Here is a 17,528-nt window from a genome sequence, read left to right on the forward strand (position 1 = left end):
GTCAGTTATCTTAAATTGTACCATTTCACCTTGAATCCTAATCTTAAACACCAGTGAGACAGCCAAACAATGAAATCCCCAGCAGTTGGTGGATCCCTATAATAAAGAGGCACTTGCAAATCTGACAGAAGATTGGTGACAAAACAATGTGAAATGTAAGGTTTCTGTAAAACATAAATATACTTGTACAAATGACGATGTACGTAGGGACATATGGTGTACGTTATTGTGCAGCAGTTTAGACATATTGCTCATTATGTTACCACAGACAGTTGGTCTTTATCTTAACAATGTAAAATCTGTCAGTTTAACTCCTCACACTGTGGAGTGACAATGCAAAAACAGGACGTTTGATGTGTTAAATGAGCCATTGACAGCTTTCCCATACAACATTAGTATGAAGCAGAGGGGAAAAGAAACTGTGCTATTCTCTCAATGCATTTTATTATAGCTGCAGTTATTCACACAGCCCATCATACTTGAATCAGAAATCTTTAATGAAAATAAGAATAAATGACTGTGTTGTATGGATAATAAAACATATTTAACCAAAGGTTCCTTACTGTCATCTACATGAAACTAACCATCCTGCCTACTATTCTACATCCATGCTAATTTTGAAGTGTAAACGTACAAAATGCTTCACCCCTTACGGAGTTACCCTACTAACAGTAACTGAAGCCATTCAAGGAATGATACTCTGACCCAAAGTAAAGAGCAAACGTCACTCTCCTTAGTTACCATGACAAATTCTTAGAAAAACACAGGCCTCTGTATTACCCAGAATGCAAACTGTAGAGTACTGAGGCCTTTCTGTCAAACACAGTGAAAAGGTGTGCTCCAAAGTGGTCATTTTACTGTGGGATTTGGAAATGACAACCCCCACCAGCAGTTTTTGAAGTGAAAGGTGCACACCATACAGCTGTCCACTGAATTGGCGAGCACCCCCTGTCTAGACTATCAGGCAGGCACCTGTATTATCCAGAACACAAACTTTAATCCCAAAAGCTGTTCCGGCTGGTTCTCTTCCTTGTTGCTGAGGCCTATGTGTCGTACAAGCAGAAACTGCTGAAAATAATTGAATTGAGCCAAAGTCACAATCCCACACTTGTAGCCATGGACAAGCCTAGGATTTCCTCAACAGGAGAGCCAGAGTAAACACATTGGACTTCGTACCATATTGTCCTCATTGCACTTAATGTGCATACTGGCCTCTGATATATTAAAACCAACGTATGCTAAAGCAGACAAAAAGGATTTTCTGTCTTTATGGATATTAAAAAAGGAAAACAAAAAAGGAATCCCTGATCTGAGTGGGAGCAGGTACAACACTGGGTTAAGTCATTTATGGCGACCCAACCTTTTATGATTCCAAACTGTCATGTTTCTGAAACTTGAGCTTTGGAAGGCTTGTTGCAAACCTCCCACCTTCTCCTCTGTCTCCACGCTCCTGTCAGCATCGTGTGATTGATGAAGCACCCTGCCTCCCTGTCTCTCCTCTCTCTCAGTGGCTTTTGTTGTAAGGCAGTTATTATTGATTTAGGTGGAATCAAATCTCTAACGGTGATAACAGTTTTAAATAATGGGCAGATAACAACATGCCTGGTGGATGAAGGCAATCACTACTTCATTACCGTTACCCAAGGAAGACGAAACTTGAGTTAACAAGCAAACATAATGGGATATCAAACGCATCGTGCCACATTGCTACTGCAAGGCTTTAGTTAGCTCTGCATATAAAGTCAAATACACATGGGGTTATTTTCTTTAATTTATCCTGCAACTAGCTCTGTAACCTCAGGGTTCCATAAAGGTACAGATACAATTATTCAGCCGAGGTGCCCTATACTTCCAGAGTACTTGAGAACTTATAATAGGGATACACTTGAATAATGTGCTATTGTTTTTAATTTGTTACCCCGGTATATATATATATATATTTGTTACTGTTACCAGAGTAATACAGTAAGTATACCAGTGAAGAGGCAACTCAACTTACACTTTCATATTCACCTGAGCAAGAGGTGCTGCAACAACTTCTTTCCGAAAATACAATTTGACAGCAATCCAATGATGAATCGCAAGACCTTACCAGGAGATTAAATATAGCCTCTACTGATATGGTTCATACTGGCAGATGGAGTAACCTAAGAAAAATATATCTGCATAATACAGGATGTCTTTTGTTTCCAAGGTTAACAACACAGAGGCCCTCTTTATGAAAGGACAGGTCGGGTCCTTTAATGTGTGCAGCAGGCTACTGCAGTTGTGTTACCAGTTTGTGGCAGCCAGCACACTGTCCTTTTCTGCGGTGTGGTTGGGAGGCCCCATTCAGACTGGGGAGACCAACAGACTCAACAACCTGGTGAAGCAGGCCAGTCCTGGGTGCAAAACTGGACTGTCTGAAAGCAGTGACCATCCTGCATAACCCTTTCCATCTCTTCTATGATGAGCTGGGAAGGAGAGCACCTTCAGCCCTGTCTATACTGTTGTTTATATAAAAACATTCATATTATTTATACGTTTATATGTTGATGTTGTTTATATAATATGTTATGTACTTGTCCATAGTTATTTGTTCTTTCATTACTTTCACATCTATATTTTCTTTCTTTTTCTGCTGCCGTAACACCCACATTTCCCTACCTGGGGATTAATACAGTTTTATCTTATCTCATCTTAACAGTTGAATTGATTAATAACCTTGAGTTGAGGTGATAGCCAATATTCCTTTTTGAATGCAAATTCTATTGAACAAACTGATTTCCGTGCTCAGCCACTACAGCTAAATACTTTCACGCAATACAGACTAACGACATTAGCATCTTAAAATAGCTTCGTCTTCCTTCATGCAAATCGTACATATCTGTAATTGACAATTAAGCATGCCAAAAACATCCGCCTGCCATTTAATTGCTGTTAATGAGTGCTGGAATGAAGAGCCAGCCAGGTCTACCTGTTGTGTCGCCTTTTCACTGAAATATGCAAACTAACCTTGGTTAAAAGCTCTCACTGGGTTTGGAGTGTAAGGGCGCATTTACATGCAAACCCAGTCAGCATGGCTCCCAAGTTACTGATATGTCGCCCACCGCGCCACCAAACTCCCATTGAGTCAAATGCAGCATGATTACACTTCACACTAGCCAAATTATAATGCAAATAGCGTTCCACCTATTAACCATGCAGCCGATCGAAACGTGCGCTTGTCCCCACAGTGTATGATGTAAATTGCTATGTCACATTAAAATTGACACCGGTAATTCTGTGCATTGTGAAGTTATTGGGTGCCAGATCTTATGAAGCGTTGTGACAGCTATGCAGATGAGTGCATTTTGCCGTACATAGTCAATTTGACACAGTCACAGGGGAGAGATTGCTTTTTGGTGCGAAATGAAACCACACAAATTAAGAAATTACCTCAGAGCAAAATCATTCTCCCAACACCAGCAACACTACAGTTTTAGGATGCTTAAAATGGTGCTCAGTGGTTATTAACCTTAGCCTTATAAGTTCTTAACAGCTAGGGTATGTATGCTTTATTTGCTGTCTGAGTTTTGAATTTCTCATAAACAAACTACACTTGTGAAATGACCTTCTCCTCTTCCCTTAAGTATATTTAAACATCATAGTCCCACAATTTGGAATGGATAATTACTATTGTGAAACTCTGTCCATTTAGTATTTCGGAGACAGCATAGAAATTCCCAATAACTGGGTTTCACATTAGTGTCAAAGGGGGAAGTCTACGACCTGAGAAATGGTCCTGCCAAGACCCATCTCATTGAAGTGATTCATGCTCAATATACACGCAAGTGCACTGACTAATCTGTTCTAAATGAGCATTGCCAGGCTAACTATGTGGAAAGCAGGCGATGTTCCCCTGAAATACAAAGACAAGTGGTGTAATTCGCCACCTTCTGTCACAGCATGACTACGCTGCCGAGACAGCCAGTGGGCTCATCATTAAAAAAAAGTGTATGTCATTTCGAAGCGATCCGAACCCACTTCGGGCTCTGTGGTTTTGGAGAGTGTACTCCTGGCGCTTGCTGATTAGGGCCCTAATTAGTGTGCTTTGTTAATGGCAGGTAGTGTCAGGTGCTAACGAGGAGCTGATTGGAGTGTGTGGGGAGAGATGATTGGGACGACTCGCAGCTCAAAGTTAAACACCTCCTCGATGAGGAGAGTGATCCGAGACAGTAGAGTTGCTGGGGGGGGAGGGGTGTTGTGTTACGCAGTTACGTCATCGGAGAGCCACAACGAAAGGTCTGTCTGGACACTTCATTTTTAAAATATTTTTTTAGAACAGGAAATGTAAGGGGGAGAGAAAGGGAAGGACATGCTGGAAATAGCCCGGGTTGGATTTGAACTCGGGCCACTGTGGCCTTAGCCTACATGGTACGCACACTTGATCAATGAGCCACTGAGGTGCCCTCTGTTTGACCACTTAAACCACCAATCTTGGCACGGATACAGTCAGAAAACAGCTTAATTTGCTTAATCATGGACAATCTCTTCTCTTTCTGCTGTATTGCACACTCTATAACTCAATCTTCACACACATCAGACTCTCAGACTAGCTTCCAATCTTTCAGGCCTCGTCTTATATATGTTGCATAGCTTAGTTTCCAGTGTGACCACTGTGCCTTTTAGAGCAATACAAGACAGTGTGTCAAGTTTTGTCCTGCTTAAAAAATATATTTGAAATTTCTATACTAAATCATCCTTAATAAGTGGTTTGAAAAAAGTCAAACATATGAAATGTATTATTACAAAACTATTTTAAGATCTTTCTAAGTTAGGGCTCAGTCCTTAGATGTAATTAATTGCAATTTAGCACTTCTATGACCTTGTGTGTATGAGTATGTTAGTTTGTATGTGAGAAGTAGAGTGTGATCTTTGTGCGAATGTTGTGTCAGAAGAAGCAGGGCAACAGTTCATCATGGAGATAGCTTAGAAGGGAGGGCGAGCAAAGGTTCGGCAAAGGAGACGGGGGAAAGAGAAGGCTCTGGTGATATTTTAGCCTCTCGCACACAAACACAACTGTATCACTGGAGAAGTTCAAGTCCTAAATGCACACCAGAGAGTGCCAGGCTCGCCAAATGAGTCCTCAAGAGACCTCGCTCCACACCTGCAGTCATCTTTCAAACCTTATAATTGGTTCTCTTCAGTCTGCTGACGCCTTCATGTCAAAAATTTTGTTACTTAGTGCCGCAACTCAAAGGTCTGGGTTCGTACCACGAATCCCATCCCAACGTACAGTGTGGGTCATCTTTTTAAAGGTCTGGCATTCAGGAGAACATTATCTAGTCATGTGACAAACACAATGACATATCACTTGTTTCTTCTCCAGCTTCTGTCACTTTGGATTGAGGTTTTGTAATGTGAATAATATGTGACCTTCAAGCAAAATATCAGTGTGATTAAGTCACATATAATGTTGCTGTTTTTGGCATGGGTAAAGCTGTGAAACAAGAATCATTGAGCAGAAGAGAGACTACTGAGTTTATTTCTCTCAGTGTTTCTCATTTGGCAGACAGCCTTCCTTGTGAGTCATGACTCTATCTGAGGGTACTGCGATGTAGTGTGGGAGGACAGGTGGCGTGACGGTAGTGTGTGTGATTCTGTGTATTGGCGAGAAGCGTGTGTATGTGAGGAGGGCAGTGTGACAGATGAGTGTGTATGTGTCAGGAACGTGTGCGTGTGTTAGACAGGGAGGAGTGCCCCCACTGGCCAAGAAGGAGGGAGATGAGGTGTGCAAGCCATGGTGAAGAAGGGAGGATTTCCACACATCTGTAAGAGCTGTCACACCTTGACTCCTCGGAAGCTATTTCAAATTTTGAAAACAGGAAGATGGCTTACATTTTTTAAATGACATTTATGTCTGTTGGCAGCCCATGCAGCATTTTTCGTTTTCAGGTAAAACATTTCCCAATTAAACCTCTCTAAAGATAGACTGTTGCCTTGAGTTTTCCGGATATCACTCATGGAAATGTGCGGGTGAGGTACTCACCTCAAGTTGTATGTCTGAAAAATGAAGTGGACCAAGCTTGGCCAGAGTTGGAAAGATGTTGGCAGAGTGATGCCATTTTGAGCACTCGCCGTGAGCAGATGAATGTGTTTGTCCTGGGAAAATGACAGATGAGGACATGCCATACAATGTTTTGATGGATGACAGCAAGAACACACCACAGATAGGTCTCAACGAGGACCTGAGGAGTTTACTATTGATTTGTTGCTACTTATGGCCCCTCCTTTGTTTCTAACCAGGGCTACATGTACTGTACATTTGAAGACAGGATGGAAAAGGATAGATGATGGTGAACAGAGTATTGGACATTGCAGCATGTTAACATATTAATTAAATTAAACACTAAAGGCCAGATATTCCATTTTGTGCAATTTAATGTTGGTGCATGTTCTGGTATAATGTACATTCTTTGGCAAAAAAAAAAGAATATACTTCTTAGAAGAAATTCCATACCACATAATGCAGTCGTGTTTGAAAATAGAAACAATGAATGAAATGATTCAAAACAGTTTATTTTTTAATTATTTTTTTTTCCAGACAAACACATTGATTTCTGGACCACAGTAGAGGATGGAAACCTTTCACAAACATTTTCATTATTATCATTATTTGAAAATACAAATATAAAATTATACTTTCCACATCTGAGATGTGAGAGACCCCCATCCACTTTAGTTTTTATTTTTACAACAGGGCTTGAGCAAGCCATACAAGAAGACCTGAAAGATGCTTTCAGACAGTCAGTCCGTTCAGTCAGCTCTCACGGTAAAAAGTCCGTTAACATTAAAAAATGGGCAAGTGTTAGGAATGGGCAAGGCAATCAGAGAGAGTGAACCCTGGAGGGGCCATGAAAGACAAACATCTATAAGGTCACCTGTCAGAGAAATGCACATGACATTTGTGACAGTACTGTATTTTCTTCTGCTCACCTACAGCGCACACACTTCTAATGTGTGACCAACCATCATCTGTCAGTTTGAAACAATTGTACTATAACCCAAGTATCATTAACAGCTCTACATCCCACATTTTCCAGTACAGCCATTTTGTAGCATAATGGAAAAAAATGAAATATGTCAAGTGTGACATGTATGTGAAACAAACAATGTTTGGCTACTTCAACATTTCAGAGCGTAAGGAGGTCAGTTAATCTAAAATGAGCCCTCAGCCATGAGACACAAACAAATATTTAACAGATATATACACTCATATATCCTTAATCAGTGTACATGTATATACATATGTACCTGGTATTATAGTATGTGTGCGCTATCTTAATTCAGTGACGGGATGATCGTTTGGCCATTGCCTAGCACTTGCCTCAAGATTCAAGTTTAAATGGATACGGTAGTACGCTCCCATTATAACCCAACACCTTCCAGGTCGTATTTTTTCTTTGTTTTGTTGTTGTTTTTTTGCTCTTTTTATAATAATTTTTTAAACCAACAATTATCCAATGAATACCTAGCAAGATGTATAACATTCATTAGCTGTAAACTGCTGTCAATGTGAAATTAAAGTACAGCAACAGAGCCATGCTACCTTAAAGTCCAAGCTACGAGAAAAAAAGAAAAAAACAAATGAATGAAACTAATGAATGATGGTATTGACTATTTTAATGAAAACCAGCTTTTACATTAATCAAATGCTAAACCAGGACATCATTTTGTGTGAAGACAGGGAGACATTAAACGTCTGCTGTTCTGGAGATTTTCTCTCTCTTCATCTGCACTCAATTGGACAAAACGCGAAAATAGTATTACGTTTACCTGTTCTACAAAGGCTTCAAAGTGCAGCTATCACTATGAGAAGAGAAATCTTTTGACACTATTGTGATATTGTGAAAACTATACATAATCTTGTAGTGGCACCACTGCACACATGGCACTGAGACAAGAACTTATCCAGACAGCACATTAGGGTTTATGGTCTTATCACTATAAGATCTATCCTAAAAAAGTCCTCAGATAAAAAAAATACACCCTGTTTAAAAATACTTCCAATGGTGCTCTTATAAATTACATTAATCTCACGAACTCGCTTACTTCTATACTAATCAATAACTTTCACACAGGAAGATAAGATAAATTATTGCACACAGCAAATTCATACTGTACCAACAATCACTTCAAAGTATACCTGGCATTTGATGTACCATAATTAGAAATGTAAATGAATAACAATACGATGTAATTTCAGTTTGATAACAACATTTTTTGACACCCTGGCTTTGATTAAAGTTAAGAGCTGGTTCCAAGAGTATAAAATAATTCCCAAAAATTAATCCAAACCGAAGTATTAAATAAATTTAAGTTGACAAGTAAAAAAATAAATTTAAAAATCCTAATTAGTAGTGCTATGGGCAACTTGGATATTTTAAGTGTTACAAATATTAAACGTGGAGTTTAGATTAATGATATCCATAATAGCTATTATTGTTATTATTACCATTATAATCATTAATCTAGTTTAACTTCCTAAAAATATAAGATTTTTCCATTTATGTGATAAACTCCATCATGTTTATAACCATAGATGTGTCTCTCATGAAAAAAAGCAAAAGCCGTTTTGCATATCTAGCATTAGCATTTAAGGTAGTATGGCACACCCCTTTAGAAACATTCAAGGGTGGGGATCCAATTAATGCCTTGTTTACAATTCGATCTTTCAGCAATTTATTTTCTTAAAATGTTTTCAATGAGAGCTTTGGTTAGATGAAACCAAGTGAGATCAGCAAAACAGAAAATAGGTGGGAAAATGCTACCAAAACAAATGTCAGCATTTTTGTTTAACTATGATAAGAGAAAGTTCTATCCTTACTGGTCCTAAATTGGCTAATAACTACATCTACTTCTTAATTTAACTATATAACATCTACCACTAGATACTAGGAGAGAGAGACAGAAGAAGAGCGACAAAGGGAGGGTGAGAGGGAAGAAAGAGGGGTCAACAAAGAAGTGTATAGACCACTACACTGGCATCAAAGACAGCACTTTGTTACAAGGTAATTAGCAATTTTCTTTTTTCACACGTTACTGAAATACATTGATGATCAACATAAGATTATTTTATAAGGTGACAGGGAATGGAGAGAGAATCTGATGGATGTACAGTACATAATATTTATTATTGTTAGCATTATAATTATTATTATCATTTATATAATCATTAACAACCACAAAAATATTGATACAAATCCTTCTTAAAAATTGAAAGCATTCAAGGGTGGGAGCATACGTCTTCTCTTTTTAATTGATAGCATGTATTTTTGTTTTAGATCCTTAGATTATTACTTGATGAAGTCCCCATCTAAATTGTAAAAATAATCCAGCACTCTTGCTTCATATGGTTTTGAACAAACTGAAGCAAAACGGACATACATAAACATATCTGCATTGAGAAACAAATCAACATATAAACACATTGAATCCTTTATAATTTTGAATTTCAAAGATCTGCTTCTAATTTGAGAGCTAATCCTTATTTACATCATCTTTAGTGTTAACTTCCTTTCTCTTTTTTACATACCAAGTATTTTTTTGGAAACTCTTAAGCAGAACATTTGAGAACGTATAATCCAATTGCAATATTCTAGAAGAACAATCCTTCATATCCCTGGAACCAGACCATTTCAAATAGCCAACACTTGAAATGTGCAAATATAATATGGTCACAACCTTTTTGATAAAGTCACAGTGCAACAACTTGTTTTATTTAATCCATTCGCATTCTGTTTCAGCCTACAATAAATTAATTTGTCTTTTTTCCAAGACAAAACTCACAGGACTGAGGTAACAAAAGATTTCCATCCTACTTAATAATAATCATTTAACATCCAAGAGGTTGAATATATCTGCCTTTAAATATAGCCTCCATCACATTAAAACTAAGTTCTTTTTAAAAGAATAAAACAAAAAGCTGAAATAACTTTAACAAAACTGAAGACAATCATTCAAAGTCAAATGAAACATTGAAATGTTGCAGATAAGTGTGAAATGTTTGGGACACTCTTCAGCATAACATTTTTGTCCTACGGATACACAATAAAAGTGTGCTTTGGATTTTGTCATGGTTTTCTTTTTATAGTATTGACTTTCAAAGTCGCAGCGACAAAATATTCTACTTGCAAGAGTCAAAAGAAGTCTGGTTTGAAGGACATTTTGTTAAAATGTCCAGTGTTAACCTTGTGTCATCTTTATGAAGCTGTGCACATCTTAGCTTACCATGTAGACAATATGCTGGTATGACATTGGCCACAGTAGGAAAGCTGACATTATTTACAGAGCAAGCCAACAGTGTTCTCATCTCAATGGTGTCTATAATGGCCTTTGTGCTACAAATGGATTTTTGTTTGACTTGAGAGTTTTCAATGTTCTCTTGGACACTTGCACCCGAGCACAGTACGACCCTCTCTGGTGAACCATCACAAAAATATGGTTCTCTCTCTGAAACCATTATATGCAGTGAAGTAATATTTACATGATAATATTCCTCTTTTTTAAAATCTGAATTCACAAAGTATTAAAAAGAAACTTTTTTTCTTCCTCCGGACAACAAAAACATTTATAAAAAAGGACTTTGAAAATATTGTAGTCCTCTTATTGCCCAAAATAGGTAAATATGGTAACGATATTACAAGGAAGAGGAAAATTTAAAGAATAAGCGAATAAAATGTATTAGTATACCCTTTTATTTGAACCGAAGCTATCTCTTTTCAAGCCTCATAGGTTAATATCAGTTGCCTTGTGTGTGCAAACTGACACCCAAAGATTACAACATAACTCTAAATAAGAAAACAAAACTGAATCAAACCAGTTTACATATATATCGTTACTCTTTTCTGAGAGGATAAAGATACACAAAAATATTGAATACAATCTAAAGCTTAATCTAAACTTGAACAAAGAAAGACACAAAACGCAAGAAAAATCTAAACCGATTGAAATAAGGATAAAGTGATAAAGAAAAATCAAAACAACATCAACAAATCCTACACAAAGATACTGGGTTACGCTTGGATAGTATCTGAAAAGCCAGGTTTGGATTATAGTACAGCAGATTGTAGTCTTTTTTCTGAGATGATTCCGATTGATCTTTTTGTTCTTCACCTGGTGCCACCTCCATTCTCCGTCTGTGTGTGGATGCTGTAATGCTTGCTGTTATATGGCATCACCTGTACACAGAAGCAGTTAGAAACTCCGACCCGTCTTCCCCGGGCCTCCTGTTATACTCTGCTGAAATCACAAACAGACACATTTCCAAGCCAGTCAGAACCAAAAGCTCTTAGATTTAAAAGTGTTGTGCTTTTGGGTATAAGCTGTCTCCCAAAAATCTGACCCTCGATCTCAAGTGTGCACGTAGCATATTTCCCTTTATTTCCACTCAATGGAAGAATCAACAATGACAACAATTAATTTAAAAAAACATATGGAGAAAAGGTCACAAGCCCATTTTGACTGTAAAGCGCAAGTGCACACTTGGGGGAGAAGGATAAAGATTTGGGAAAGGGGATAAGTGCATTGTGTCAGAAATAATGTATTCCTCAACTGCACATATCTTGCACTGTGCCATATTCCTCTTGAAATGTCATTTCTTATTTCAATTATTTTACAAGCTGTACAGAAAAGTATTGGTACAGATTAGACATACTGGGCAACTGAGTTAACGGAAGTACAATTGCATATGGCAATAAGTAATTTACAAGACAAATGTTCTATAAAACAAAACATCTGTGTGAACCCAAGACCAATTCCATTTTGCAGAGAAAAGCTACATGTTCACACTTATTCTCTGGTTGTTGGAATGTGTATCTGTGTTGCTGGTATTTAAATACCCCTGGCAGATTGAGAGGAGACCCTCTGTGTTTTAACACGTGCAAAGAGGAAGATGACACAGCAAGTTCCATTTGGAAATAGTTTTACACAGGTGGCACAATGCCCCCTCCATCTACTAACAATGGACATGTATGATCAAGGGCAGCAGATGCAGGCATCCCCTTCAGGTTAGTGTCTACATTACCAAGCATGCAGGAAGACTAGGGGTTAGACTAGGGTTACTTATCGGGAGTCATGTTGCAAGGGGAGTGGAACAGGTTAAACAAAATGAAGTAGGTATACAGACAGACTGTGCTTTATTCTGTTGCTTTCTCAGAAGGCTCTCATGCTGCAAATCATCCTTTTTATAGAGTACTGTACTTCCAGATACACAAAGAGTGATTAATGTCTTTAATAGTCAATACCACAGACTTCACGATGAGGCAATGGGATATCTCTTTATAAAGTACACCCACTGATACAGTGTTTAGTCAGGCGACCATTTGTGCAAATGCAGACATAATGAGTCATTGTACACATTTCCTTTATAGCTGTTTATTAAAATGTGCACTGCAGTCTAAGGCAACCTAATCTAAATGCTGGAACTTGGGTTAGTACTCAGAACTTGGAAGTTCTGAGCAAACTTCTTAGAGAAAAGTGCTTGTGAGTACTGTGTGTGTGTGTTTGGAGGGAGGAGGGGGCTCTCAGTTGGAATGGTTCTGGTTTAGCTTGTTTCTCAAGTACAATAATAGATGGTCTTTGTCTAAGTGAATAAGTACTGAAGGTTAGGGAGTTTGTGATCCTACTGGACTCAGTCATCTACATGGTAAAGAGAGAGTGTTGTCACCGCTGGGTTCCACAGTGTCTGTGACACTACCCTGAGGCAAGGAGCCTCATGAGAGGGATGTTTATACACACACTCCCTTTATATATAACGTCATTTTCTAAAATACGCACACACTAAAACACAAATGCATGCAGGCCCACACACATGCTATCATGCATTCATTCACTCATAACACACACAGGCGACCATGTCCTTTGCTTACAAAGTGGCACTGCAAAAGTCTTGGAAAAGCCAATGTCAACCAGCAACTACAGCATACAAATGCCTCTGTACATAACTCTTGGAGCTGCCCGGCACTAATGCCCAATGAATGGCAAACATGAGAGACAGCAACAGTGCAACAAGCGACAGAATAGTGGTGTAAACCCAGAACAATTACTCTTTGAGGCCCAGCGTCACATTTTGTATGGAAGGCATGCACACAAAACTAGAAATGGGTAACTAATTACGATATGGATGACAAAGGGATTAAGTACGAGGCAAGGGTGTTTAGTTTAATTGTCACTATAGTTACTGAAAAATTGCATCAACTTTTCAAAAGGGTTGTGTTGACTTTTGTGTTACATAATTGGGAAGTATTCTCAAAGCAACCATGTGAAAAGTTGTTGTCATGAAATGCAGTGGTTCCCAATCCTGGTCCTCAGAGCCCCCTGTCCTGCATGTTTCCCTGCTCCAACACACCTGATGCAAATGAATGGTCATTATCAAGCTTGGATAAACATATAAAACATGCAGGACAGTGGGCCCTGAGGACCAGGATAGGGAACCCCTGAATTACAGGTTGAAGGAAGAGCTTCTATGTTAGACAACATAATTTAGGAGAAGAAAAGGAAAGGGAGATGAAACAAGTTTAGGAAACTACAATGGAGATGATAGGTTGTTTAGGGAAAAGGGACTACAATATTATAAAAATGGCACATAATACCTCAAATGAGATGGCAACCAACCACCTGTTAGCGTTCAATGGTATCCATTTGTAAAAGCTGTTGCAATCAACGGCCCCTAAAAGTGTACAGTTAGTACCTGTGTCAGTATGCATTTCAAGGGGAAAAAGGCATATAAAAGAAACCTATTACTGGTGAGTATATTTTATTCATAGGATGGGCTGCCAGCATGAATGAAAATGTATCTCTCTCATTTCCTGGAATCAGGCTTATTTTAGCAACAGGAACTGCATTTAGGTCCAATTTTGGTTCCTTAATTTAGATTTTGGTGAATGGCCACACAGAGGACAGTCCTGGCCCCATTGCTGTGCATGTGCTGTTCCTGAACAAGAGGGTCCCATTTTTTCTTTTTCTTCTACTCAGCAATGATTAAATTGCATGTGTGTATATATATATGCATACAATATTATACTACATATGTAGACTGATTCAGTTTGTTGAGAAAGGGTGTTTAACATACCCTCTCAAACATTGGACAATGGAATAGTATACTTTAAAATAAATACATTTACACTAATGTGGCAGCAAAACTGTTATTTGATAGATCAGATCAAGGCAGTGATGAAAGGAGACTTAATTGACTTTAGTGACATTACATACTGACAGTTGTCTTGGATGTGGTTCATATGATTCCTCTGAAAGCCCTGTATCTATGTTAAAGAGGAGATCTACTGTATAGTATACTGTCTTCTGAAATAGCTTGAAGCAGCTTTATTATGACTAATGTCTATGCAAGATTATTATCACATTCATGCTAACATGTATTAATCAAATAGGCATATTTACATGACATGCAAACTTCAGCAAACAGATATTTCAATTTAAGTAAAATGATGTGTCTCCAAACCCACCAAAACCCAGAATCAAGAGGAAAGCATGAATGTCCCCAGTCTTGCCAACACGCCAACTGTGTTTTAAGCCAAGTAGAAGGTCAAAAAGTTCTCAAAGATAAAGTGCATTAACTGCACCACTGTATGTGTTTTAGAGTCCTAAAGTCTGTATACAATTTGCATAATGTTAACTTGACAGTAACAGAGGTCTACATTAGTAGTAATGAATACTATTGTTAGTTTAAACTGGAACCATGTGTGATGGATACTATTTAATCATAGTAAATATAACCTACTAAATTGAGAAAAATAATAAAAGAAAACAGTTAAAAAATATATATTTGTCTTGTCATCCAATACAGTCATAGAGAATAGGCTAAATGGAACTTACGGTAACAATTTTGTTTCAATGTAGGCTGGGGTTGCCATATATAGCAACAGCATGAAATATTTCTGACTAGGGATTCTGCATGCTGTCGTGGCTGACATTTCTGAAACACAGAACTATTTCCCAACCTACATTTCTCTTTTACTGAGGTTGAAACCGTCTCTGAAAGTAGAGAAGTATGACGCTCAAATTGAAGATGATTGTTCTATATTTGATAAATGTCCCCCGTGACCCTTACAGCTCAAGTGTACTGACATGACTCATTTTCCAGGTCAGCTGGGAATGCACTGGTAGATTCAAAACTGTAAAGTGTGGTAAACAGGTGTATGCCTATAACACAAAGGACCTTATTTAGTTCTCGCTGCACCTTGGTATCAGGGAGAGAGTTCAAACAGGACTGAGAGGTATTCAATCCGTCTGCGTTAGATAATCAGGCCCTTTGCTTTTCTTTGGTGCTTATTGGAATCAGCATTGGCTGCACTTCTACTGCATTCCAACATTCTTCAATCTATCAATACTTTTCACAAAGGTTTCAAAGTAACTTGATAATGACCCCACCCTGGCCTCAGACTTCCTTGACAATGATTCCTATTACAATTGCACAAGGTGCAATCATGGTTGTATTTATTCATTTTAACTGTGGACCTATACAACAGACCATTATTTCTTGTTGTTGAACCCTCTCCTCAAATCAACACCTTTGTCCGAGGTGAAACAAAACACACCTTTTAACCCCCCACACCAGAGAAATGAGGTAGGAAAAATTCACGGGGTGATTTTTGACCTTCTGCTTGGCGCAAGAACAGAAAGCACACCGACACTTCAGAGAGGCGATGACAGGCGGTGCAAGTTTACAGTTTGTTAGACCACAGCTGAGAGAGAGAGGACGGCGTGTGAAAGGCAATGGAAAAACGTTGGCAATGTGCATAGTCACACTCAAGCGTGGGCCAGAGCACCTGTCTAGCACTGAAATCTTGGTGGACATATTAAACTGGAAACCCTCACCATAGCACACTATACAGACTGTACATGCATTTAATGAATAGGCATAAAAGGCTGTCAAAATGATAGTTTACACTGAATATGCCTAAATTACTGTTAATGGACTCAAGTGGCGGAGAGAGAAGAGAGAGAACTACCAGAAGGGGTTTCTCCACATTTCTACGAAAATGGAAGCTGATAAACATGGTTTTACAGCAAAGTAATCACTGCTTTACTGTATGTTTTATGGACAATAGATTTAATATAAATGTTTTAATGTTTATCTGGCCCTAAAGCTTAACTACACTACCCATTTGTACAAATTCCGTTCAGAGTATATATATTTTCATTTTCCAAGCACAACCAAGAGTCTCTCTTTGTTGGAGCATTACCTATTGTATCTTCATTTCTAGGAGTGGCCAGCAAGTGAACCGGGAGATGGATGGATAACAGGAGAGAGCGTGAAGAGATAAGGGGAGGGAGACGTCCTCATGAGTGAAGAGAGCGAGTGGGAAGGGAGGGAGGCTGGAGAGGGGGTGGGGGCAGTTTGGGGGTTCAGATACTCACAGCGATGCTGTGCCCGAAGCCAGAACCAGGCTGGGGGCTGGCGGCACTGATGTAGTTGCCCACGGCAGAATCCTGGCTAGCTGGACCGTACAGGTCGGCCACCGGACCGGGGCTGTTGGCGCCTGGGAAGGCTCCAGGCCTGGCCGGGTTGGTGCCTGCCATTGAGGAGGGGGGAGGGAGAGCAGAGGGAGGGAGGGAGGACGGCGTCAGAATTGAGATGAGCGGTGTGACTACTCAGCGCTGCTGTGCAGAGATAACAGCTGAGCATGAGGCTGGCATGCACATAGTACCACAGACAGACAGACCCTCACCCAAAGTAAGTAGAATCTCAGGAATGATTGTTAGATAAGTTAGATTGGGACTAGTGTAGCTATGACTGACTTACTAGCATCTACACTTTTAGGCTCAGAGTTTTGTAGTTGTGTCTTTTGTAAAGCACTGTAATTCATGGCCATTCACTTAAAGACAAATGACAGGGATGCACTGATTCATTTATTCGCTCAATTTGGTATTTGGAGTGTGTCCCTTGGTACAGTATGCACTGTATGCTGCTGACAGATTCTGCAAGTCATTTTCGATGCTTACGCACTTCAGCTAGTTTCAGGGCACACTCGTAAGATTCTCACATTCCATGAAAACTAACAGACGAAAGGTAAGATACGGAGGGCTGTTTGTCTCAGCAGCTTAAGAGATCAGAGATGCACTTCAGGAGCATGTAGAAACAGTGGGAGTTTTTTTTCTTCTTCTTGTCTACGATGCACCTCTCAGCTGTCTATCTCACGTCTTCTCATTTTTTTCCATGAAATTGGCATAGAAAAAAAAGACTTGCCAGTTCATGGATCCTACTCAGAGATTGCATGGGGGATTTGGGCACAACACCCCTATCTAATCAACACCTGTCACGGGAAGACCCCCCCCCCACACACACCCACCTACCCATCCGCACCCACCCACCTATCCAGCCCCCTAAACTCTCCATCCCCTCTTGTCCATCTGCCGGCCCCATCTCTCCCTCTTTTAAATATATGATGGTGATTATCTTCTCCTTAGTGCCAGGAGTATTGGTGCCTGGCTGCTGCCTGACAGGCAGGAAATTACACAGGGTGTTCTGGGTAATGTGTGCTAAAGGA

General features: G+C 39.2%; 1 protein-coding gene across 1 annotated transcript in view; it reads right to left on the reverse strand.

Annotated features, from left to right (window-relative positions):
- Window positions 1-6,533: 6,533 nt before the first annotated feature.
- Window positions 6,534-17,528, reverse strand: part of msi2b (musashi RNA-binding protein 2b) — a 187,931-nt gene continuing 176,936 nt past the window's right edge. The window contains exons 13-14 of the mRNA XM_062473699.1: window positions 16,399-16,553; window positions 6,534-11,201 (exon numbers count right to left, since the gene is read on the reverse strand). Coding sequence (XP_062329683.1) covers window positions 11,133-11,201; window positions 16,399-16,553 — 224 coding nt within the window. The 3' untranslated portion in view covers window positions 6,534-11,132. The remainder of the gene's footprint in view (window positions 11,202-16,398; window positions 16,554-17,528) is intronic.

The sequence above is a fragment of the Osmerus eperlanus genome, chromosome 11 (assembly GCF_963692335.1).
Source record: "Osmerus eperlanus chromosome 11, fOsmEpe2.1, whole genome shotgun sequence".
Classification (NCBI taxonomy): domain Eukaryota; kingdom Metazoa; phylum Chordata; class Actinopteri; order Osmeriformes; family Osmeridae; genus Osmerus; species Osmerus eperlanus.